The sequence below is a fragment of the Helicoverpa armigera genome, chromosome 13, assembly GCF_030705265.1.
Source record: "Helicoverpa armigera isolate CAAS_96S chromosome 13, ASM3070526v1, whole genome shotgun sequence".
Classification (NCBI taxonomy): domain Eukaryota; kingdom Metazoa; phylum Arthropoda; class Insecta; order Lepidoptera; family Noctuidae; genus Helicoverpa; species Helicoverpa armigera.
Genome location: NC_087132.1, coordinates 2,436,842 through 2,461,459, shown reverse-complemented (window position 1 = coordinate 2,461,459; position 24,618 = coordinate 2,436,842). Strand labels below are relative to the sequence as shown.

General features: G+C 36.0%; 5 protein-coding genes across 5 annotated transcripts; 3 read left to right on the top strand and 2 right to left on the bottom strand.

The window, feature by feature from the left end:
* Nucleotides 1-856: 856 nt before the first annotated feature.
* On the top strand, nucleotides 857-4,357 carry LOC110384438 (lipase member H-B). The gene is made up of 7 exons (XM_021345721.3): nucleotides 857-1,007; nucleotides 1,234-1,279; nucleotides 1,528-1,768; nucleotides 2,095-2,246; nucleotides 2,509-2,711; nucleotides 2,993-3,149; nucleotides 3,479-4,357. The coding sequence occupies exons 1-7, from the start codon at nucleotides 968-970 to the stop codon at nucleotides 3,555-3,557; spliced, it is 918 nt and encodes a 305-aa protein (XP_021201396.3). The 5' UTR covers nucleotides 857-967; the 3' UTR covers nucleotides 3,558-4,357.
* A 339-nt stretch (nucleotides 4,358-4,696) lies between these two features.
* On the top strand, nucleotides 4,697-8,744 carry LOC110384425 (phospholipase A1). The gene is made up of 4 exons (XM_064037534.1): nucleotides 4,697-4,915; nucleotides 5,649-5,694; nucleotides 7,429-7,687; nucleotides 8,589-8,744. Exons 1-4 carry the CDS (start codon nucleotides 4,867-4,869, stop codon nucleotides 8,739-8,741), a joined length of 507 nt encoding a protein of 168 aa, XP_063893604.1. The 5' UTR covers nucleotides 4,697-4,866; the 3' UTR covers nucleotides 8,742-8,744.
* A 3,162-nt stretch (nucleotides 8,745-11,906) lies between these two features.
* On the bottom strand, nucleotides 11,907-16,526 carry LOC110384426 (uncharacterized). The gene is made up of 6 exons (XM_021345707.3): nucleotides 16,318-16,526; nucleotides 15,644-15,826; nucleotides 15,082-15,205; nucleotides 13,626-13,786; nucleotides 13,090-13,194; nucleotides 11,907-12,787 (listed from the first exon to the last, which is right to left on the bottom strand). Exons 1-6 carry the CDS (start codon nucleotides 16,336-16,338, stop codon nucleotides 12,662-12,664), a joined length of 720 nt encoding a protein of 239 aa, XP_021201382.2. The 5' UTR covers nucleotides 16,339-16,526; the 3' UTR covers nucleotides 11,907-12,661.
* A 204-nt stretch (nucleotides 16,527-16,730) lies between these two features.
* Nucleotides 16,731-23,106, top strand: LOC110384355 (mediator of RNA polymerase II transcription subunit 17). The gene is made up of 12 exons (XM_021345608.3): nucleotides 16,731-17,060; nucleotides 17,163-17,418; nucleotides 17,746-18,027; nucleotides 18,660-18,789; nucleotides 19,233-19,450; nucleotides 19,901-19,984; nucleotides 20,252-20,405; nucleotides 20,877-21,013; nucleotides 21,281-21,366; nucleotides 22,207-22,339; nucleotides 22,535-22,676; nucleotides 22,805-23,106. The coding sequence occupies exons 1-12, from the start codon at nucleotides 16,972-16,974 to the stop codon at nucleotides 23,023-23,025; spliced, it is 1,932 nt and encodes a 643-aa protein (XP_021201283.1). The 5' UTR covers nucleotides 16,731-16,971; the 3' UTR covers nucleotides 23,026-23,106.
* On the bottom strand, nucleotides 23,098-24,556 carry LOC110384356 (RNA-binding protein Rsf1). The gene is made up of 3 exons (XM_021345610.2): nucleotides 24,396-24,556; nucleotides 23,574-24,173; nucleotides 23,098-23,236 (listed from the first exon to the last, which is right to left on the bottom strand). Exon 2 carries the CDS (start codon nucleotides 24,157-24,159, stop codon nucleotides 23,713-23,715), a length of 447 nt encoding a protein of 148 aa, XP_021201285.1. The 5' UTR covers nucleotides 24,160-24,173; nucleotides 24,396-24,556; the 3' UTR covers nucleotides 23,098-23,236; nucleotides 23,574-23,712.
* Nucleotides 24,557-24,618: the final 62 nt, after the last annotated feature.

The following is a 24,618-nucleotide window of genomic DNA, read 5'->3' as shown; positions in this document are numbered from 1 at the left end:
CTTGCTGCCCGAGATAACTCTGAACATGCTTAGGAGCAGCTACTAATGTTACCTCATAAGAGAACCCTTATAGGGAAGGTGACAAAAGGGAAGCTTCTAAGCAGCACTTGTTAAACAGGGATAGCCGTTACGTTGTATATAAATTCCCAATTAGTAAAATTAGCTAGTTACAAACTCATGACAAAATTCGAAATCACATTGAACCATTACACGTATTGACAAGGAATAAAAAAATATGCGTACTTTACAACCACGGTTTTAAACTAACATTTTCTCATTAAAGAGATTCATATCACTTTTTAGCTCTCTGGAATTTATGCAGGGCTATCACATTTTTCTATGAAATCGAGCAGAACTATTGACAGGTTTGGCTTTTGCAACACCAGAGAAGCGGCAAGTGCAATGATGGAAATTGTGAACGGGAACGATTTTAGGAACAATGAATTTCCTAGTCGATTTGGATGGGGAGTATTTCAATGGTACCTAATGGAAGGGTAGTTTTTAAGGGAGGGAAACGCAGCTCCAGAGTCCACTTCACGTTAGTTTTCTGTACGTGTATGGTAGGACTTCTTATCTCGAACCAGATCAAATATGAGAAGCAGCCAAGAACTGACTACAACATTGTTTGATATGACCTGCTTTTTGTTGAAATACGAATCTTAGTTTACCTACTTGCTGTATAAATGACTAATCTGGCTTCATTAGCTATTCATTATATTATTTGAGTAACTATTTTATTCTTACTACAGTTAGTGTATAAGCAGCCTATTGTTATGCATGCATCATTAAACACAACATATTTTACATACATATTTGAGTTTGTTTATGTTAATTAAAACAAGTGTTTTTTAAGAAGTTTTTCAGTATATAACAGCCGGAGAATAGACGAAAAGTTAACAGTTAACAGTCAGTTGACTAGTAGGTTGACTAGTACAAGCATTTACAAAGGAAAATTACAAAAACTACCATGTATCTAAACATTTTGAAAACGGCTTTCCTCGTGTTATGTAAGTAACTAACTTTTTCCGAACATCGAATCAAGGGATCATTAGAAATCAAATAAGTAATATTTTATTTCATATTTTCTATCCCATAACGGGCCTGCTGGAAGAAATTTCTTTTGAAATACGCTGTGCCATTGTAATTTTTTTTTTCTGTTATTTATTCTAGTCTGTGATTTTATGTGTACAAACTATTAAATAAATTAATAAATAAGAGTTACATCTCTTTCAGGTTTACTAGAACTAACACAAGCAGCCTCTTTAAGATGTTTCAACGGGTAAGGAAACCCATAATTGCTTCAGTCATGTCATAATGTGCAAACTCTTTGAACTCATTCGAAAGACATGTACTTTATATGTTACATGGTCTATTTGGCAGTATATCTATTCCTTTTTGCTTAAAAAAATATAGATAAATCATCAATAATAATGCTCAGAAATCAGCCATAAGTCGCTTTTTGCTTAGTCGAAACTTATTTCCAACAATACCCAACTCCCAACTGTAATACTATTAAAAACCTTTCAGTACTCTTACCAACTACATAGAGGCACCATTGGATAATGCAACCCTCGTCAAGCCATTGCTTACAAAGAACTTCACTATGATCTTCACTGGTGGCTGGGAGAGCAAGCCTAGCGGGCCCGCAAATACGGCCATGATGCAGGCTTGCTTTACGAAAAATGATACCAATTGCTGCATATTGAACTGGGAGACAGAAGCTTCTTGTGCACTTGGGTATGCTTGTGTCGTGAATAGGGTTGAAACGGTATGTATTATGTATAGTTGTAGAAAACAAAAGCAGCCCAAACAAAACGGTAGCCACTCAGGATCACCACGCAGCCTTCATCGACAAATGAGCTATCCAACAATGTTTTTTTTTAAATCGGTCCAGTAGATTCTCAGATTAGCGAATCAAGCAAACAAGCATACTCTTCAGGTTTTTGATATTACTAGGTATCATATATTTTCAACAAAATTAGTACATAGGGTTGCTTATCAAAAGAGCGTGCCAGTTAATGTTATCAAAACTTTAAAGACCTCTAGACATTCCACAATCCAAAAATTTATGATGATAGTGGCTCTTGATTATAGGTCGGCGATCAATTCGGTGCAGCGCTGGTGGTTCTGCTCCAAAATGGTATATTATTTGTGGAGAGACTTATACTGATTGGTCACTCCCTGGGGAGCCACGTCAACGGAGGCGCTGGGCGCAGGACCGCAGCATCAAACTATACACTACAGAGGTGAGTAAGCAAAATTAAATTCATATTCTTCGAGTAGAATTTCAGATTTTTCTAGTGAGCCAGTCAAAGTCAAAATAATTTTTATTTCAAATAGTAGGTCTATTTCAAGTCAAGCTAGTTGCAAGGTTCCAAGGAGCTGGTCTCATGGAGAAGAACTTTCAAGAAAGTCCATGGAATCTCTTTTGAAAGTTAACAATACATTTTGTTTGGTAATGTGAAGATAACGTACGATATTACATGTATACCTAATTTTTATTTCCAGAATGACGGGGCTGGATCCCGCTGGGCCTTTATTCAATCCTCCTTCAACTTATCGAGCGTTTAGTTATACCGATGCCGACTACACGGAGGTAGTTCATACGGATGCTGGAGGCTATGGCATCAGAAATTCTACCGTCTCAGTGCAGTTCTGGCCTAACACTGATCAGCCTAACTCTCAGAACGCATGTGTTGGAAGCACGGATCGTAAGTTACACAATTTGCAATTCTAGAACAAACAATACAACAAGCATCCAGATAAAAGTAGCCTATATATTATTCAGATGCTTAAGCTATTAAGCTAACTATTAGCTTCGAACAAAAGTACACAGAAACCGGCTTTTAAACAAAGAAGATTTTGCATTTTCCTTTCAAAAAGATATAAATCTACATACGTACATTACGTACCCACTTACGGTAAAACATAAACCACAAAAGGTAAATCCACGTATATGACTTGGTTTTATAATCATTCAATTGTTTTCCAGCTATGTGCAGCCACAACATGGCTTGGAGATTTGCCGCAGAGTGTATCACGAGAAACGGGTCCTTCATAGCCATTTACGCAGTGTCCTACCAAAGTTGGCTCAGTGGAGGAGGCGACCCTAACCGGACTTTAATCATGACAACATTTTTCGATCAAGGGTAAGTCAAGCTTCACTCTTGAATATACTCTCTGCTAAAGAAATTAAAGCCAATACGTATTTACCAAAATCAGGCTATTTACTAAAAAAATCCACGAAGCATAAATGCAGTGTGCATTTAAATCTTAATACCTACCAAGAAGACACGTCAATCCTTCTCCGTGTGAGAGGAGGCCTGTGCCCAGCAGTGGGACGATATAAAAGGCTGTAACGTAGGTTAGAAGACACATACATGAAGGCACAAGCGACTAATTTTCTAAAAGAGCAGAATTTACTATAGTTTTTAATTTTATGAAGATGTATTTTTTATAAGATATTTTTTTTCTACAGCCAACGTGGAGCTCATTACCTGCGAACAAGGGCCACGTCTCCATACGGCTTGTATCAGAACGGCACATCGCCCAACTAGGAGGAGACCTTTGTACCAAAGTTTGGAATTAGGTACAGACACATCAACGTACCTCAATCTATCAAATTTCTTCAGCAGATTTTCAACCTTATCACAATAGTGTAAGGGTAATCTTCGATTGGTAAAATTTGTCAGATTCCAGAGAACCTAACAATGCCGGTTTGTTCTATATTCCAGACTTAAGGGTTTCCCGTCAAAATGGGTTGTTGTAGGTTCAGTACCTATAGTTTTTTTTTGCTATTATGTGTGTTTATTAAGTATTTACCAATCTTATTATTAGTTACCTTTGTCAGTCGGTACATATTCACTGATACATTGTAGGTACTTGCAATGAAATATTTTCATTAACTTTTTGCTTGAGGTTTATGCGTCGAGCTTGATGGTAGAACCAATGTAAAAACTTATCTATTTGTATTCGAAGAAATATTATTTGAATTGCTGCCCGAATTAACTACCAGTATTAATTAAAATTTTTGGTATTTGGGTAAAACCTCTACAGTACCTTATTCATCAAAATCATCTGGGGATTAGGAAAGTATTTTGTAGAGATAGTGTTTTTACAATAAGCTTGAGTGCATTTTTTGGGAACACCGGGGAATATGAAGACACTAAAAATAAGGTCTTGCAGCCATGATTTTCACGACGACAGCGTGCAAAGACCTTAATCTCTAACCCATTTACTGACTGGCATAGGCTAATGATTTGGAATTATAAGCTTCTTAATATTTATTTTACGGCTTATGTTATGTATTCTCTATAATTTTGTGTGTGATAAATAAAATGTATTTATTTTAATCAAATGTCTTTCTTTTTTTATCCTACTTCGGTAACTTGAAATGATGGGTCATTTCAAGTTACCGAAGTCTGTGTTTTGTTGAAACATAACCAAATTGAAAATATCTTAATCCACAGTTAGGATAATAAATAAGGTGATATACGATGATTATCTGTGTATAATCTTCGTAATAATGAAAAGGAAAAAAAATACTTACAAGTCTAGTTCTGGCAATATTACGTACCTACCTACATAAAGGTCAAACAGGCAACCACCTTTTTGTAGTCGGTTAAAAAGCTACGATTGTAAACAAACATCTGTGCACTTCCGCGACTTGATTACAATGTCGTTAGCGATAATTTATCAGTCCTACAGTATTACTAGACCAGCGCGCGCGCATCCTTGCGCAAACGCACGCGAACGTGCGGAAAAACTGGTCGTAAAAATAAAAAAAAGTGTTTCGAAAGAAGGTTGATCCTTAAAAAGTATTTATTTACGAAATTAATGTAGTGGAGTTTTAAATAGTTTTTAAAAATGTGCAGTGCGAAGACATTGTTATATTTGACGCCTCTTTTTTTAATCGGTTAGTCTTTTTTTAATATTTTATAATTGTTTTTTTTTGTTATTTACGTCATTGTATGTAAATCTAAGCATATTAACCATATTATAATTTATAATTAACCAAGAAGTTATACGATTCAAGAGATATACCTATATTCATTATTTTATTATCTCCAAAGGCCAGAGCTTAAAAAAAATGCAATAGACTTATAATTTTCGATGTTATATGATTTTGTCGCTTAATAGGAAATACAAAATATTTACCTACATCAATATTTATTAAGATAGTAATATTTGCTAATTGTTTATACAAAAGAAAATTTTTATATACAAGAGGTACCTACAGAGTGCCTTTGGGTGCGTTCTAATATTCTGAGATGGGCAATGTTGGCCTTCAACCTAGCATGAACTAACTTAATCGTAACTTCACGGTAGCGATTCTTAAATCAAAGATGCGATAAATAACAACAAAAAGAAAACCAACAATTCGTTACATCCGACTGATGAATGAACTCATCAATGTCACTAATGAATTTGCGAGAAAACTTATCGTTTTTATATAAAAATCGGTTTGGTTACGAATACTTCATGTTAAGGTATCGTATAAGTTTTCTCGATTTTCCAATACCGCATTATCTTTCCCTTATTTTATTCATAAGGCATTCATATACAAAAGTTATGTCCAGAAAATTAGATAAGATCACTCTGTTTGTTGCCTTTAATTTTTTATTGCATTAACAAAATTTATATTTCAGGATCGCTAGAGATAACACAAGCGGCCAGTATTATATGTTACAATGGGTAAGCAAAAGATTTGCATTGTAATTAAATCTTAAAATTCAATAGATAGCTCGATTAATTTAAGCAATCAGGAAATATCCGCGATGCAATTAGCAAAAATAATTGACTTACTTAATTAAAATTTTATTCAACTTCACATTCGGGTGAGTCAGATGCATTTGAAAACAATTGAAAAGGTGGAAATAACCTTCCTAAGCACGGAACTAGCTAAAGTTCGAACAGACGAGATCATAATGCTGGAACTATATTGAAATAAAATATAACGAGTCATTACTTATAATGAAAAACCTTGCAATACAGTTTACACAGTTGTCAATAGCTGATACAGCATCAAGGCAACTTCGCTCGTTATATACTTTGTCTTAATTGTTATCATTTTGGCTAATGTATAGGTACATGCACGAACTCAAATAATAAAATACATGTTATTTTTTCCACACATGATACAAAATGAGCGTGCAATGTAACGACACAGTATTAAGTAAGTACACTACTATGATAATAACTTAAGTGGTTTAATGTAACAATAATGTTACCCCGAATCCGGGCATTAGGAGGCACAAAAAATTAAATAAAAAACATCTGACGAATCAGATACCTATACAATAAAGATCATTAAGAGCTTTTATAAACTGCCTACCGACTCCCGGAAGTAGAAAACTAGACTAACTAGTTAGACTATTTTTAATATAGGAAGTAGGTTGCGGAAACATCTCCCACGCGACTAAGCACGATTTAGCTCGAGACGAAAATATTCTCTAGAAACAGGTAACATAATAGATGAACCCAGGTTAGAGTGGCGACCTTTGTTCCACCTGTTTGTTCCTCGACCTGTTGTTTTTACAAAACAACAGGTCGAGTTCAGCATGCATACTATTTGCTTGCTTCGACAACGACCGACGCGGCTGAGTAGCCTGACTGACTCACAACACCGCGCTCGGATTGCCCCTGCTAAACATTGATGTTTGGAAAATACTGCAAAAAGTAGTATGTTTTCCACGATTCTTGTTCGTAGTGTATTGTTGGCCTACACGTACAAAACCTTGTCAGTAGTTATGGGTAACATGCTGTAACAGAATAATTATCATAATTAGGTAATGGACAAAGAAGATAATTTCATAGAAAAGAAACAGTAGTCCTTCAGATAAATTACGGAATTCGGCATTACTTTGCCGCATTATGGAGATCTATGACATAAAACGTTAGGAAAAAATATTTAAAGCGTAACGTAAAAGAATAACTTAAACTCAGCGTATTAAGAGATTATTAAGTTTGAGAGCATTATGTAAAGAAAAACATGAGTAAAAGTAATGCAGCAGTTACATTTACCACAAAGGTAAAATATTTCCTGTAAGGTACGAATTGGAAATCATGAATTTTAAACCCGACTAAAAATATCGTGGTTTGTGTGAGTCAGACTGGAAACCAAATGAAACACGTTGGTATTGCTTTACTTGTTTAATTGCGCATCGGAAATTACTATCAGGTCATACAGACTGCGAGGTGCCTAGTGCCTAGTGGTTTAACAACTGTTTACGAAACCTAGCGTAACCTGTACCTAGGTACATATTGCATACATGACCGGTTTACCATCCAACAATGAAACTACCACAATACAAGAAATAATACAAAATTTGCCATTTAATTTTCTATTATCAATACTTAGTGCCAAATTATAATCCTCCATTTGACTACCAAATCTCACTTCAACACACTTATCAAGATTATTTTTAGGTCCATAACAAATTACAAAGAAACACCATTGGAGGAGCCTCTCGCCATTCTCCCAGGCTTGGCAAAAGATCTCAAGACCGTGTTCTATACCTTCGGTTATCGAGGCAAAGTAAAAGGACCGGCGACGACTGCCATGATACAGGCTTACGTAGCTAAGAACAAGTCTAATATATGCCTCCTGAACTGGGAAGGTGAAGCGGAGAGCACGCTACTTGGTACCAGGATTGGGTATCTGTATGCTGTTAATAATGCTGTTAAGGTAGGTGAATGAATAATAGTCTGGATTCTAAATAAGTCTTCTGCTTTTAATTGTGTGGACTTCAGTATGATTAACATAATAAGCCCAAGTGCAACAGTGAACTCAAGTCCACCTCACGTTCTCTAAAAACCAGGTACCAAGACCCAAGTTCCAAAGAAAACAGTTATAGTGTTAGAGTGGACACAAATCCACCTGACGGTGTCTACTAACCAGATGCTAAGACCCAAGTTCATTCCAGTTGCTGTAAGAAAAACGAACGTTCGTCTTGGTGAACTTGGCAAACGTGACAGCAAACGAAGTCAAATGTGCAGCTGTGAATACAGAGACAATAAATAAGCGAGCCAAATTATTTAATTTACAAAATGTTAAAAGTCGAATTACTTCATCATATCAGTTAATTGAAAAAAATAACAAATTGCTTTTAAACAAAATTCTTGACACACATTTCTGAAAGGTTCTTGAACCTGAACTCGAACAATAGAATTCAATGAATGATGGTGACGAGTTCCAACTGCTTGATATTCTGTCCGTCTTTGTTTACTTTCTTTATATGTTAATGCGTTATGCAATCATTATTCTGTTGGGAGTGGAATATAAGCATAAAAGTAAAAGTTGGATCCTGCTGCCAGCCGGAGTTTTCCATGATTAAGGGCGCGTTCTGCATGGGCGAATCAACGCGACGCGATCCTAAGCGAATTCAAAAATTTACGCAGTGCAGCGTCGCGTCTCATAGTCGCGTCACATTAAAAAAAACGACTGTTGTTTTCGCGCCGCGCTGCTTTGCGTTCGCTTCTTAAACCCTCACATAGAACGCACCTTTAGCCTTAACTAGCCTATTCAAATTCAAAACTAGAAATATTAGTTATTTATAAGTCTATAATTTTAATTTTACTGCGTCTAGATTGGCAATCAACTGGGAGACGCGCTGGTGACGTTGATCAAAGCTGGTTTGAACGTGGTCGACTTGCAATTGATCGCACATTCTCTTGGAGCCCACCTTATGGGGTATGCTGGACGACGGGCCAGGAAACTTGGCTATATCATACCAAGGTGAGTATAGAAACTTGTGTCTTGTAGCCTAGTAGGTATTAGCTCAGAAAATACTCCGTCAATATGACGAATTTAAATGAGTAGGCGATTTTATTTGTTACTCAGCTACATTTTAACCTTCAAATATTACAAGGAACGAAATCAATGTGGTAATTAAAACACGACACCATTAAATAAGGATCATAGTATACCTATCTACTTAGACATTCCGTTCATTGACAGCTTAAATCGTCGGTATTCAATGGATGCATTGACCTCTATTATATCGATAAGGACATCGACAGAATAATAGGCAATAGTGATTGTCCTCTAGCCTCTAACTATAGTTTGTATTGTATGCGTAGATAGATAAATAATTAATTAGGTAATTGAAAATATTAATTGACTTGTTGTGCCAATTCATTGCCAGACTGCAAATTATTTTTTGCCAATATCATGAGGAAATAATACATACTTACATCACTGGTTAACCGATCAAAGGTAAACAGTGTTCAGCAGCCTAGCAGCTAAGTTGGTTGGTACCAACTTTGACATTCGTTAATTCGTCGGAAGTCAAAATAAAACCTGTCAAGTGTGAGTCCGACAGTTCATGAGACTGGGACTGGTGATAGTCTGATGGACAGATGGATAACGAAGTCTCAGTAGATACCTACCTAATAGAGTTTGTCCCGTTCTAACAATAGGGTGCGAACCCTTAAGAAAATTGAACCAGTCTTGCAAAGGGGTGACGCGATACACGGTACTATAGTCAAATTACCTACTTCAAAATAATAAAAATTATTTAGTATCCACTAATATAATGTTGTTTTTCCAGAGTCACCGGTTTAGATCCCGCTGGCGTGTTCTTCGAAGGGTTCACAATATACCAAGCTCTGGACCGCAGGAGTGGGTTGTTCGTGGATGTCATACATACAGACGCAGGAGGCTATGGTATGCGCAAATCTGACGTCACGGTGGAATTCTGGCCGAATACAGAAGAAAAGGAATCCCAGCCTGGTTGTCCTGTGGGTGACTTCGAAATGTTCACTAAAGAATGTAAGATTTCTTTGTGTCTACCCATATAATTTGAATTAAACGTTGGACATAGCTTGACGCACCCAGTTCTTAAATAATATCTATGCACTCAACCAAGCCTACAAAAAAAAAATGTACTCTACTCAGGTATAAAAGCAAAGATAGTGGATGCACCTAATCTTATTTGCGAGCACTTACCTAAACATTAAACAGTCCATAATTGTTATCTTAACTACTAATTACTGCCAATTCCAAGACCATGAAAAATTGCAAGATTTTCCGTAATTCTAAATACAATATTGTTATCTACAAGTGAATTACCTTATCAATGTATACTTAGCAACACTGTCTTGGTACAAACTGTTTTGTCGAAATGTTCAAATTGAAAAAGAGACAATCTTCACAAATAAAAAATTTCGTTGCTTTCCAGAAATATATTTAATCCTCTTGACAGTCTAATAGAGTTACCAAAAAAGTTCTTCTTCGCAAGGGCAGTAGAGTATACAAAACCTGGACATAGGGAAGTAATATTTTAAAGGTATAATATAGATTTGAAAGCTATAAAGCTATATGAATAGAATCCATTACCATTGACTTGTAAATCGAAAAAGTACTTGAACAATTTTAACCAGTTGATTACCTACATAATTACAGAGATAAAATTGATACCTAATTAAAGACAAAGTACAGAGATAAAATTAAGGCAAAAAGTATTACCTACCTACTTAATTAAATGTAATAAGGTTCATGCCCCTATCACCCCGAATTGTCAGATGCCTATAAACTTGAGGGTCATACATATTCAATGCAATTCAGATGCCTAATAAGTCGCAGAATGATCTAATTTGTACCTAATCTACAAATTGTTAAACACTGGATTATCTTTATGGGCATATTATTCAAATATCTGCTAATTTATGCAATTAGGTAATTAGAAGGCCCTGATTTAGCCTTTTGAAACTGCGTTTTATTTTGTCAACGATTGGTTTAGTGAGAGATCCAGGAGATACAAATTCTATCTCAACTTTTAGTCCTCCTGTCTTCTATTTGTCCTAAGCGTAGGTAATGTAGGTAGGTACACAAATCAACGATTGTGGAACAACATCGAAATTAGGTATCGTAACCTACTTACACAAATAATGTCGTTTCGTCGTCAAAGACAAATATATCTTACTTAACATTCATTCGCTTTCTAGCTATTACATCATTAGAAACCATGTCATATGTATTTCTGCAATGATATTATGAAATCAGAAAATACGCCTATTTTTACAGCTTTGTGTAGCCACGATCGAGCTTGGCAATACTATTCGGAGTCACTTGCGTACCCTACGGCGCTGCAAGCAGTTTACGCGACTAGCTTCGAAGAATGGAAGAGTAATGGAGGCAACACCAACCAGACCATTTATATGGGTGACCTGACTAACACACAGTAAGTTTCCAAGTTTATACTGTTTTTATTTACGAAACAAAAAGTGTATTATCAGGCTCTCGAAGACAGGCAGGCAACTCGATTTGGAATATATAGGTAAACCTACAAAAACTATGCATTTAAAATTAAAGCTAGACATCTTTCTCGCATTTATTATCAAATGTATCTTGTGTTGAGTCAACCCCTTTGACTCAATGTGCGATTTCCGACGGCTTAACCGTTTCAGTTGCCTGTTTTCATTTGTAAATTAGCAATGACTGTAGTTCTTTTTTTCATTTCACCAGAACCATTGTATTTGTCCCCAGAGCCAAAGGCAGCTACTACTTAAGAACAAGCAACTCGTCACGGTATGGTTTATATGAAGCGGGTATCAAATCTTCCTGAAACACGACTCCACCAGAATATAGTACACAGTAACGTAGCTATAATTAAATATTAGGTATAGGTATGTAGATATGACAATATCCAAAGATTTTACCTAAGAATTAGCCAGCCATACTTGTATAGTTTTCGGTTAAATTCGCAATATTTCTGTTGTGTTCAGCTTAGCTGGCAAGGCAAGACTTCCTTACTTCCTTGCTAGAATTTATGTGACCAATGAAATGTACTTAATTTATGTGTTTCTGCAGTTACCAATAAATTGTTGCCATTGAAAATAATTTTAATATTTAGTATTTTTTATATGATAATTTTGATTATGTGCAATCAATAAAACTAAGTATGTGCTATAAATGGTTTTATTAAATTCATTTTTTATTTATTATTATTTACAAGATAACATCATTATCTACGTACGACGAGTTGCTCTGAAACAATTTCTCGTTCCTTATAATATTTTGTAAAAGTTGGCAGTAGACAGTTGTTATGGAAGTTGTCTATGGAAGAAACTAACAGCCATATTTTCACTTCAAAGTAATTTTCTACAAAGCCATTGGAGGCCAAAATTGCTTAAACGAATGCATACTATAACTTAGAACTATACTTAAGAATTGAAAAAAAAAACATGTAAATGCATAATACAAAATCTTACAAACTAATAAATATAAAAGATCAAATTTTCTTATGTACAAAATTGATTAATGTAAATAATATCATAGTTTTGAACTATTTTTTCATCACCTATTATACAATGGCTTTTAGTTATATTTACAAAGGCTTATGACTAGTAATACTAAAAAATGATCATTAGAAAATGCTTGTGCCTGGGTAAGCTATTCAGAAGTACTTATACCCATATTTTTATATTATAAACAAAAGGCTTCCGCCTATCCGTCCGGCTATCGTTAAAACAAAATTTTCTAAATTCATTGCCCTCCCATTGTCTATCACAAAATTTAAAACGAGAACATAACATTCGAATATTCGAACTGTCAATCACAGTTTTCGACCAGACCTAAAATAATTTTGGCGTCACCAATGAGGTTGAATATCCTTCTCGAACATCACCGAAGTACTCCGGCAGTTCATAGATACCTGTGCTAAGTGGGCGATGTGGAATAGAATCGCTTCATTGTCGCGTCGATATCGACGATAGCGTTGCGAACATCGTGTGTGGCTGCGCTTATCGTCTCGAACGTGGTCGCTAGACGGTCTATCGCTCTGGCCTGTTGAAAGTTATGATAACATCAGTACAAAGTAACTCCTGAGGCATGTAAAAAGGCAGAATAAAATGTGTTTAAAAGCTACTTATTTTGTTTTTTTTTTTTACATTTCTGTATTATATGTTAGCATGGCACACTCCGGGTAACAATCACTAGTGTCGAGAACTACAAGTCTGGGGCAAATGTATGTTCTCGACTCTATGTATAAAATGATATTGAAGAAAATGCGTTGCCTTGTTAGGCCAATGCTAAACTTAAATAAAATTAAGGATAATCTTGTTTTGTTATTTAGACATAGTCTGTACCTGTATCTGTGAGGCATCAGCGAGTCTCTCCATGGCTTGTGCATTGACGTGCGACGCATGCGCCAGTTGTGTCATGGCCGCCGCCTGGTCACTCATCACTTTCAGCTGCAACACAAGGAGAAAGAAACAATCAGTATCAAGTTTATAGAGCTTTCACACTAAAGGATTTTCCGCGCGGGAATGCACTTGTCGAAGGAGATTGGCAGTTGACATCTTTCTTATGTTCAAATGATGACTCCTGGATTCGCAGGACAGGTTGTGTGCCACCATGGATCGAGATAAAACAAATTCCACTAGTTTGAAAGCGCTTTAATAGTTCCCGTCAAATAGAAAGAAAAAAAAGAAAGAAAATAAATTTTATTGCACAACTATAGACGCATACACACACTTAAAATTAAGCACATAATACAGCTTTTTAATAGCTTTGCTTCTCCGCAGTTAGCTGTTCGCACCAGCGCAGTATAGTTTATCCATTAGTATATCATATTTATATTCTATCCTGAAACCAGTAGTAGCTAAACCCGAATATATCTCACCAATTTCTCCATGATACCAATCTGCCTTTCTTCGACATCAACAACGGGTTCCTCAAAGGCCAGCACAGGATCGGACTCTACATGGTTCTGGTCCATGCTATCTTCGTTGTAGAAACTGTCTTCTGTGAAGCTGGATTCTTGTTTGACAGCACCACGGTTTTCTGTTGAGTGTAGAGATATTTAAATAATAAGTAATTTTAAAGTATTATTATAATTTAATGCATGCTGTGATTACCTATAATTAAGGAAACATAAGAAAAGTTAATAATAGGGGTTAAAGTATGAAATTGCCGATTTGTACTGAAAACCTAAATTGTATTTTTTTTTAATTTTTAACAAACTTATTTAATCAAAATAGTTGCCATTATTATCTATACATTGCGGTCATCTAATAAGAAGGTCATTTATGCCTTTACGATAGAACTCTGAGGATCTAGACTGCACAAACAGTGTGAAAGAATTTTGTTCTGCCTCCTGGGAAGAAACTTCTTGTGACGTAGATAATTGTCCAAATCACAAAAAAAAATGGTCGTCCGTTAGAGCAAGGTCTGGCGAATATGGAGGAAGACGAATAGTTTCCAACTGCAGTTCCTGAAGAGTTAAAACGGTTTATTTTGCTGTATGAGGCCTCGCGTTGTCATGGAGCAATAGCGGTGAAGGTCGATTCATGAGTCGTGGCTGTTTTACTGCTAATTTTTTCAACATTATTCGGTGTTCGGCTGGGTATCTGGGTAGTTTGACTAGGATCGGCGTTCACCGTCTCTCTTAATTTCTCGTTAATCACCTGTCAGGCGGTCTTTCTCATGGCTCGTTCTTCAAGTCGAAGTTTCCACCACGAAAGCGTTTAATCCAAAATCGCACGGCGCGTTCTTTAGCAGACACCTCTTCAAATGCAGCATTGATATTGCGGGCTGTTTCTGCCGTTCAATCCCGCGTCGGAACTCATATTCAAAAATTACTCAAATTTTCGCAGTATCCATCTTTCTTGTTTAAGTTGAATAACAAAAACAATTGAACATCGATAATCAAATGTTTCACATTTTTTAAAAGAAAAACATCACAGAAACCACGTGAAAAAAGTTAAATTCGAAAACCTCAAACCATGAAGACTCTATGGCAATTCAAAAACCTACTAGAATAAAACGGCAATTTCATACTTTAACCCCTAATATTTATTCCTAAAACTTGTCTGTAATGTGTTTCTTGTTGGAAATCCAAATAAATAAATAAATTATATTTTTCCTAATATTGAATATCATGGATTTTTCAAAATGCCTATAGCTTGCTTCCTGAGTCAGCGATACCTATTTTTTTTTTGAGATCAGAAATATAGCTTATTTTGTTCTTATTTCTAATTGAATTTCACTGGTGGGGTAGAATGAGAAGGTTTAATTTAGAGACATGCATGTTTTTTAAAATTATTCATGCCTATTAAAAACAATATTTTAATACTTACTGCCACTATCATTTGCTAGAAATAGATCCCAAATCTTCTTCTCGATGTTGGAACACAGGTTGTTGGGATCACCTCCTCCGCCCAACACCTTAGATCTCACTGTTGACTTCTTATCAGCCCAATACTATGAAAAATAGCAAATACAGGAAAATATTAGGAAACAGGAGAGGCAGATTTTTATTTTAAATAATAAAAAATTATGTTTCCAAGCAGAAGCAACAGTGATCAGAGAGAAGGTTGGTAATGATGATGGGGCTCCACTTGGCAATTAATATGATCTGAATAATTATTAAAATAAATTAAGATTTATTGTACTATAACTGTGCAATGTCATTATAAAAAAAATATCATTGTCCAATGGACTACTATGTATTGGGAAGTAAGCATATGCTTTTTTACTATAAATTTTCAAAAAATCCATTACTTGAGTCCACCCGTGACCACAGCCGGTGCAATTCAGACAAACATCAAGAAAATAAAAAGTTATCAACCCTTCTATGAATATTTTAGCATTAGCACAATGCTATAGTATCCTGAGTAGCTATAAACATGAATGACTTACTTTGATCCAAGACTTCATAGGCCTAGTAGGGCCTGTAATATTATTGACAATGCGAGTCAGCTTGAACCACAGTTTCTTGCTCTCGTCTCTGCCCTCCAGCCCTCTCAACTGACCTAGTGCTAGAGCTGGATGCTTTTCCATAAAGTCCACTATGGCTGTGACTTGCTCCAAGCTGGGACGGGACTGAAAAGAGTTTGAATATAGTTCTGTTAGAAATGTTGTATTGAACTTCGCTTCACATATAAATATATAAAGTATAAAATATTTTCTTGTTTGTTGTTTTGATTCATCCTAATTTAAATGCCCAATCTCAGGGATGTCTGTTACAATCTGTTTTAAAAGTGCAGTATAATCATGGCATCCCTCTTTCGTGTAACCTTCGTCATTATTAGGTGCAAAGACAGCAAGTATAAATGATATCCATAATAGAATTGTAGGCATTGATACCATAGAACTTGTTATTTACCAACACATGATTAATATGCGCGCGGTATATGGACGCAAATAACTTTCTTCTCTCGAACTCACTCTGTAATTCGAACATCTCTCGCCTCATCATCAGCGAAGCGACAATGCAATGAGTAGAGGTAAAACACGAAGTCAAGATCTGATCGAGTTACCGTGTTTAGTGAGAATCTGATGAAAATTAATGAGTGTACGATTGTTCCACTTACCGCTATCACTCGATCGGTCATATTTAACTCCTAAAGCAAACTTCACCCTTGCTTTAAAACCTGTTAAACAGTTTTGTATGGTTCCAACATAAATCAATATCTTGTAACTTCCATTTCGAAACCAATTCGTGTTCGATAAACGTAATAGCTTCGTATAAAACTACAAAATGTCGATAACAAATATGACAAATGACAACCGTTAGTTGGGGCAGCGTGAGATCCACATTACGCAGGGGATTAAATAAATCTCATTCGTCATGATTAACTTAACAAGCAGAAAATATTAATAAATAAATAAAAAATGCTAAATACAGAAACCACTATGAATAAAAATGAATGATTATGATCACTTTTTAAGATTGTAGCAAAAGGGCTACTATCCAAAAAATGCTGTAAAAAAAACGATTAAAGTAAAATGTCAAAAAAATTAAAAACTAATTTTTATTTTGTGGCGGTCGCTGGTTGTCCGTCGTCTTGATATTATTTATTATTATTTAATTAGTTATCTAGACTAGATATAAATAAACAATAATAGTTAACAGGTCCTATTTATTCATAGTTTTTGTAGAAGCGTTTAAGTGAAAATTCTACGATAACCTTCCGAAGTAAATACAATGTTATGGTAAATATTGTGTGAGTGCCAAAAACAGAGAAATGGCGAATTCGGTTAATATTTCTATCGAGGCACCAATAGAGAACCAAATCCAGGAGATTACCTATGATGGCCAGGAAATCTATCAGGCGTAAGTATTCAGTGTACCTACCAATGTGAAAATGGAAACAACATTGCCATAGACTGAGCTATTTTGCAAAAAGTTTGTATATCATTATGGTTTTCTTCACAGACCTCTGTCTATGTCAGAGAACCTCGCGCGCCTAGCACAAAAGATTGATTTCTCAAAGACTGAAGATGAATTCTGCAATATCAAGAAGGAAGGTGAAAGTAGTTCTGATTCAAAGTCTGAGGATGAGAATAAGGAGCCAGGGTATCAGTCGAGCTTATGGCCTTGGGACTCAGTGCGTAACAAACTCAGAAATGCACTCACGGAAGTCTGTGTGCTGGCTGATGTACTCAGTATTGCCAAGGAGAAGAGATACATGGTAAGAGAAGCTTCAATGTTTATAATAATTGTTGTTGTAGATATAATGCAATAGATATAGTACTGGGAACAATTTCAATACATGTGAAAGGGAATTGCACCAATAAGACTCTAGTAGTCAATCTTTATGTTTTATTTAATGTAAACTGTCCAACTAGTTGCCTATACCAGCCACACCTAAGTTGTGTATTGTATGCACCTTAAACTTCTTCATGTAATCAGCGTAGGTAGTCTCATAGTTTTTTGCAAACAGAGAGATATAGCAGATTTCCTTTGTAATATGCAATAATTCTACTTTAATTACGACAATAATAATTCTACTTTAAAGGTTTTGGACCCAGTTCAACCAGAACAAGTGGAAGGCAGGCCCATGGTCCAAGTTTATGGCAGAAAGAAGGCCCTAGCAGCTGCAGCAGCAGTACTCTTAGCTGGAGTTGATCGTCTCCGGGCCAGTGAGTCCATGAGGATGACCAGGAACATGCCAGACTTCCACATAGACCTGCTGAGACTGAGACAAAACTGGAGGCTGAAGAAAGTTTCCAACACCATTGTTGGGGATTTGAGTTATCGCACTGCTGGCTCTAAGTTCAGTCAGACAGGTGTTTTCGAGGTTTGCATTTTTTTATCAGGCCCTATGGTTTCAGTCGTGTCTCTAATAACATCACATAACTAGTTAAAATATGGCCTATCACACTCATCTATAAAAAAAATGCTTTCTTCTATCTATACTAATATTATAAAGCTGAAGAGTTTGTTTGTTTGTTTGAATGCGCTAATCTCAGGAACTACTGGTCCGATTTGAAAATTTCTTTCAGTGTTAGATAGCCCATTTATCGAGGAAGGCTATAGGCTACTTTTTATCCCGGTACGGGAAGTAGTTCCCACGGGATGCGGGTGAAACCGCTGGCAGAAGCTAGTATGATATAAGACTTCAAATTGGTTCAGTAGCTATATCCAAGCCCATACAATGCTACAATTACGTACTAAACTAATTTTGAAAATTCTTTTACCATCAGAAAGCAACATTTTTATTAATAGGTGATTAGTAATTTTGATGATGAAATTGATGTCAATATGATCAGAACCTAAAGCTGTCAACTCTAATAACTTTATTCCTTGCTAAGAATTATTTATAGTTCTTTTGAAGACATTTAATTAAACCAACTTAAACTTTGGTCAAAGTTCTTGAAATTCTTTGAATATATAAATTAGTTTGATATATGTGCACCCTCTTTGTTACAGGTAACAAAAGCGCCAGAGGAACAGATAGCTCAAGCCATGAGCGCGGCGGGCCCGGTGCCGTCGGCTCTACGCGTCACTGTCCCACCTGAGCTGCAGGGTGTTGCCTTCATATCAGTTCTTTGTCAAAAAGGTATTAACAACCGTTCTATTGTTTCTTTGGTCTGTTTATGAGGGAAATTGGAGAATAGTCCAGTCAAATATTGTTAGGAATTCGTTTTCGTGTTAATGTTTATACTCAAAATGACTTCACAATATTATATCACACTTTGTAAAATTGTAAAGATAAAAGTAATTTATTCAAAAGTATGCTGATAAATCCACTCTTTTTGCAGGCCAATTTTACAAAACATAGCCCCAAAAACGCATGCCTTTCACCATTTTGAATATGTTTTCGCTGGGAATAAAAAATGCTGGAACAAATTCCCCAGCAACACAACAGCTTCATTAATCCAATCGGTTTTGTTTAACCCATTATATGCAGACGCCGATATATTTTCAAAAATATATTTAATATAATATCTTATAATCTCACAACTAAAAATCACAATCAATTAACAATAAACTTTGTTACAGAACAAGAAGACGTAGTAACAGCAACACTCAGTTCAGCTGCTATCAATTGTCCCGGAACACTCCCAGGAGACGGTGCCGAACTCCACTGGCAACAGAAACTGGAAGCTGCTCAGAATGTACTCTTCTGTAAGGAGCTGTTCGCGAGGCTAGCTGCTGAGGCTGTCCAACTTGATGCTTCTATACCCCATATGGTTGTTGGCAATCAGATTATGGCTACTGTAAGTTTTGGTGTCAATTGTACTGTGCCTGAGAAAAGCCGGCCTCCCCAAATGCTACTCAGTAGGAAGCCTTGTTGCCATTCCATGTCCAAGGTTGTCAGGAATTCTTGGTACTGGGGCTTGTTAGGTGCTAAACACTGTAGCTCACTTGATAAGAAGAAATAAATTGCAGGCATTAATTTTGTAAGGCTATTCATTATATTAAGAACAGTCTTGGGGCTGCCATGGCATCTCACCAGTATAAATTATCTACTTCCTGATGAGTTTCTTGATCTATTGCTAAAAACTGCAATCAAATTGGTAGTTGCGGGTATAGTATAATGAACATACAGAATAATGCGATGGAATATAATGTTTTAAACTAAATGGTGAAGAAGAAATTATTTTGATCCCTTACTAAATCATTTGAAATCTGTATGTGTAAATTAATATGAACAATTTATATTTTAGGTACTCCCTGGGATTCAACTGTTGATTGGACTATGCCACAACAATGGTCAGAATAATAACAATGCCAATCCAGAAGGAGTGAAGGTTTGCAATCAAAATGAGTTTATATAGTCTTACAGTATGTCCAAAACTTTGTTGACTCTCATATTAGCTGATTATGAAACTGCTGAACAGGATGCAATTTTCTTCCTAGAAATTTCACTACAACCAAACAGTTATTTTAAGACTAGCCAAGTTATTTCGGACAATCTTTTATTCTTATCACAGTACTCCAATAGAGATGCAAAACACTGTTTTGTTATTTACCGACTTCGAAAAAAAGGAAGTTCTCATTTCTCAATATTTTTTTAGCCTGAAAGTGCGACAGGCAAGTCAGATCACGACCACGTTCTGGAACATTCGTTGCACCAGCTGCTGCGAGCCGTGCATCACGCTAACACTCATCACCCCTTTCCGCACCCGGCTACTGGCCCACTTGGACCTTCTAAACGACGCTGTTTAGCAGGTAATTTTGTAATTAGAACTAAGCTATAAGAACCTAGAAATAAGCCCTCAGTTGAAGCTGAATTTTATCCAAGCCCTCACAGATTTTGTGATTAATCTCTATCCTGTCGGGGCTGTGGGATTCTTCGAAAGAGTTACCACGGTACATCAAGGGCACAAGAAGGAACATGATGGGTTTTAGTCAGTAAGAGTCAGAGTTAGACACTCCCTCACGCTGCACCCACAGTGATAGAAGTCATTAGATGCTTTCCCACCAAAATAAAGCAACTCTATTAAATAATATTTTAATATTTTATATTCATGAAGCCCAAATACAAATATATAGTATTTACTACCGTTTTTGGAACACTTATCTCAACCATATCAACGTTATCTACGACCTCCACAAGATCAAAATAAAGTTAATACAATCACAAACACCAACATTATGTTGTTGATTTTGCTAATTTATTTCTAAATCGTTTTGTTTTAGGTCCTATGGCAGCTGATCGTTATGAATTACTCGATATGAGTAAGGAACAGTCTTTGTTAGAGCAAATCATTCAGCAAGCACAACATTTCTTTATGAGGAGACGAAGCGAATATGTACTTGATACTATTGCTAAAGAGGTTTGTAATATTTATTCGGTAAGATGATGAAAAAGTTGGTAAAAATCCTATAGATTTGTACATAATTTTATCTAGATGTACCGGAATAATAAATAGACCAGTAGTAATTTTTCCACTCATTGTATCACGTAAGATAAGAACTGCATATATCACACATTATGTTGCTTGAAAATCAATAAATTTGATCTAAAAATGTATTGATAGATGTGATATCATGGTCACATATTTGGGTATAATTAATTCTATTCACATTTTGTCCTTCCTCAGGTCAAAGACCCGCTGATCGTGTCGCACTGGAATGCTCTAAACAGCCCCACACAATCATGTGTGAAAATCAATATTATGGCTTATGGGTAAGAACATACAATATGTGCTTATATCTACCACTTTATTTACTCACTGTTTCACCAGCAAAGTATAGTCTATGTTACTCCGGAGATAGTCTAGCCTCCTAACCTAACAATGAAATAATTTTTCTGATTGGTTCAGTTTAGGGTACCTACAAACAAACATAAATAAAAATGTTCCCCAGATCTCACTCACGTTCTGATGGAATTTTCTTCCTATAAGTACTATGTTACTCTGAGATAAAAAAAAATGCTTCCTCTTAAATAAAGTTATTTTATAGTATAGATTAGTGCGTAACATGATAATTATCTTCCTTGTTTATGCAAACTAAAATACTAAAACATGAAACAGCCTATGATAGCACATTATGGCACAAAACAAGCTGAATTGCGCATGAAATAAATGCCCAAATAAATTGGGGTTTGATGTAAACAACGGTTTTTTCCTGTTGAACATATTTACATCAGAATAGTACTTAAGTTTTACCGTTGACAAATAAACAATTTATTACTAGCTTACTATCTGGTTTCTGCAGTTTCTGTGAGGTGATTCTACTTCTTGTAACAGCTAGTCCACTATATACTATTTTAGGCTGTTATGACTAATCTACTTGATAAGGCGTGTTAGTATCTTTCTACCAAAATAACTAATCAAATGTCCAGAAGCAAAAGATGTTAAAAATTGTTATCAATTTTATCTACCGAATTTAGTTTAACAAAATAACTACAACTTTATAAACGATGTTAGTTATAATAGTTGATGGACTTGTTTACTATCAATTCTAATAAACCAGTTTTTAATAGTGCTTTTATGACACACAATTAATACATGTTCCTTCAAATCAGGTATGATGCTGTATGCAGAACATCTTTAGTGGTACACGTAGGCGAGAAGACCCTCAAATGTATTTGCCGTGACGGCAAAGTGAGACATCTGTCTTATGAACTTCAGGAGCTAAGAGATCTCATATACTGTCAGGTAATCCATGCTAAACTTGGTGCACACCAAAATTTGTTAGGATTTCTAAATATTTTTTTCCATTAAAACTTCATGCTGTTAGTTATTTATGCAACCCAATATTAAAAACTATCTTTACATACCCATATCTGTGTTGCCCTAAGTAGGCCTGATAAGAGATGTGTAAATACCATAACCAAATTACTTCTCCAACAGATATATCAGCATCAGATGACCGCAGTGCAGGCTGTAGGCCGATGCATGGGCTGGCAACTCCTGGCTAGCAGCTCACACTTGGGCTCGGGACCAGTTGAACCTCTTGGGAATGCTTCCTCATGTCTACTTGCCTCTCCAAATGGTAGGTTTAGGTTATGAATTTACTGTAAGACTCCTATTCATAACTAATGTATATCTTACCCATTTGTATGATCAAGATCACTTGTTGCACTGTTTATTTTTTAATGATTTTGTTTCTTTTTGTTTTAGGTGACAGAATGTTAGCAATAAGATGTGAGCCGTCAGTTGGCATTCAAGTATTCATAGCTCAATCTCCCAGAAAAGACTTCTTTACCAGTGAGCTTGTTCAAGATAAGAAGTGGGAGCATCTCGGAGGAGCTTTCAAAGAAATTAAATTAGAGAAAATGGAAGGCAAGAACTTCTTGAACAAAATGGAGCTTCTGATGGCGTGTCTTAGCAGCCCTTCTTAATTATTTACTTGAAACTAGTTTTAAGAATACATTTTGTGATGTCATTTTGTATGGACATAATAAAAATCAAACTGAATTATATAGTCATATATTTTTTTAAAGAAACTTAGCAATTAGGGTGCTTAGGCAGAATGTTAAGTAATCACTGAAGGATTGTTCATGCATTAACTTCTCGAAAAATCAAATGACCCGAGATCAGAATTCCAAGGAACTGAAACAAAACAACAGAGTTAAGGACTTATCAACAAGTAGAAGCTTAGGGTGTTGAAAAGAGTTGAACTTACTGACGATGATGACTTATGTCCGTAGAATGAGCAACATTAACATTTTAGGTTATACACATTTACAATGATTTGCACAGATTCATCATTAATGGCAATACAATACTACTAATAATGCATATCAGTAAGTGAACAAACAACTAGAGTTGTTTTCACATAAATTTATTGAATCAAACAGATACGAGTTACATACATTAAATGCTAGACAGAATCATTTTAGTAAAGTCACACTGAAAAACACTAGATAAAATCAAAGCTATTAATTACCTCTAATTCCTTGAGACATCAATGGAACACCTCCTAGTATTAATATTAAACCCCCAGTTTTTACCAGACATTGAATTTAACACTTAGAAGGCTTCAGATTACGATAACACTAACACCTAACATAAAACTAAATACTAAATTAATATCGAGACAATGGCGACCTAGATCTGAAGCTGCCGCCACCGTTGCCGTACTCATCGCGTTGGTTGTTGCGATTGTAGGGCCGGCCGCCACCGTACGAGTTGAAGGATCTGTTGCCGCCGCCGGGAGGGCCGCCGAAGCCGCGACCTCTGAAGTTACCACCGCCGCGTCCTCCACGGAAGCCGCCACCCCTGCGGGGCCCATCTCGCTTCCTAGAGATCTCTACTTTTAGGGTCGCGCCTAACATCTCGAATCCGTTCATCGCGCTACACGCATCCTCAGCCTCCTGCAAGTTCTCAAATTCTATGAAGGCAAAACCCGGAGGGTTGAGGGCCACCCAAACAGAGTTTAGTTTTCCGTATTTATCAAATTCTCTCTCGAGGTCTTCCTTCTTGATGCCTTCCACTAATCCGCCGACATACACGCGAGTACCACCAGAACTCATGATTGTGTTGAAATCTATAAATAAATTAAATCCAATTCAATTACATGTAAAAAGATCACAGAAGCTCATATGCGATGATAAATCACAAATGTAATTACGACGCGACCGTACTTCGCACAGAAATAAATATATAAATACAATGAAGAAAACAAAATGTCGACACTGCACAAGCATTGCCACGCCACGCCAACAATTACAATTTATCGAATATTACTTGATCAATAGTGAAAACTTACGTGTAACGTTGATATAAAAATGATAAGGAATTAAAATCGGCCTAAAATTACTTAAATTATAACTTTATTCCAACTATTTTAAATATAAATTATGAAGACTTAAAAGAGTCGACGAAATTTATGAGTGAATGAACGATCGTTAGAGAAACGCACAACGGGATTATAGGAATGAGTGAATGAAGTTTTCCCACGATAGCATAGTAGTCAGTGTTGCAACTTAATT

What these genes read in the sequence shown, in the direction of transcription:
- LOC110384438 (XM_021345721.3), top strand. Translation starts at nt 968, where the DNA reads ATGTATCTAAACATTTTGAAAACGGCTTTCCTCGTGTTAT. An exon ending in ATGTGTTGGAAGCACGGATC is followed by an intron (nt 2,712 to 2,992) that starts GTAAGTTACACA and finishes ATTGTTTTCCAG; the next exon opens with CTATGTGCAGCCACAACATG. An exon ending in ACAACATTTTTCGATCAAGG is followed by an intron (nt 3,150 to 3,478) that starts GTAAGTCAAGCT and finishes TTTTTTCTACAG; the next exon opens with CCAACGTGGAGCTCATTACC.
- LOC110384425 (XM_064037534.1), top strand. Translation starts at nt 4,867, where the DNA reads ATGTGCAGTGCGAAGACATTGTTATATTTGACGCCTCTTTTTTTAATC. An exon ending in AGTATTATATGTTACAATGG is followed by an intron (nt 5,695 to 7,428) that starts GTAAGCAAAAGA and finishes GATTATTTTTAG; the next exon opens with GTCCATAACAAATTACAAAG. An exon ending in CTGTTAATAATGCTGTTAAG is followed by an intron (nt 7,688 to 8,588) that starts GTAGGTGAATGA and finishes TACTGCGTCTAG; the next exon opens with ATTGGCAATCAACTGGGAGA.
- LOC110384426 (XM_021345707.3), bottom strand. Translation starts at nt 16,338, where the DNA reads ATGACCGATCGAGTGATAGCG. An exon ending in TTGGTATCATGGAGAAATTG is followed by an intron (nt 13,195 to 13,625) that starts GTGAGATATATT and finishes CTTGTGTTGCAG; the next exon opens with CTGAAAGTGATGAGTGACCA. An exon ending in CTGATGCCTCACAGATACAG is followed by an intron (nt 12,788 to 13,089) that starts GTACAGACTATG and finishes AACTTTCAACAG; the next exon opens with GCCAGAGCGATAGACCGTCT.
- LOC110384355 (XM_021345608.3), top strand. Translation starts at nt 16,972, where the DNA reads ATGGCGAATTCGGTTAATATTTCTATCGAGGCACCAATAGAGAACCAA. An exon ending in TTGATACTATTGCTAAAGAG is followed by an intron (nt 21,014 to 21,280) that starts GTTTGTAATATT and finishes GTCCTTCCTCAG; the next exon opens with GTCAAAGACCCGCTGATCGT. An exon ending in TCTACTTGCCTCTCCAAATG is followed by an intron (nt 22,677 to 22,804) that starts GTAGGTTTAGGT and finishes TTTTTGTTTTAG; the next exon opens with GTGACAGAATGTTAGCAATA.
- LOC110384356 (XM_021345610.2), bottom strand. Translation starts at nt 24,159, where the DNA reads ATGAGTTCTGGTGGTACTCGCGTGTATGTCGGCGGATTAGTGGAAGGC.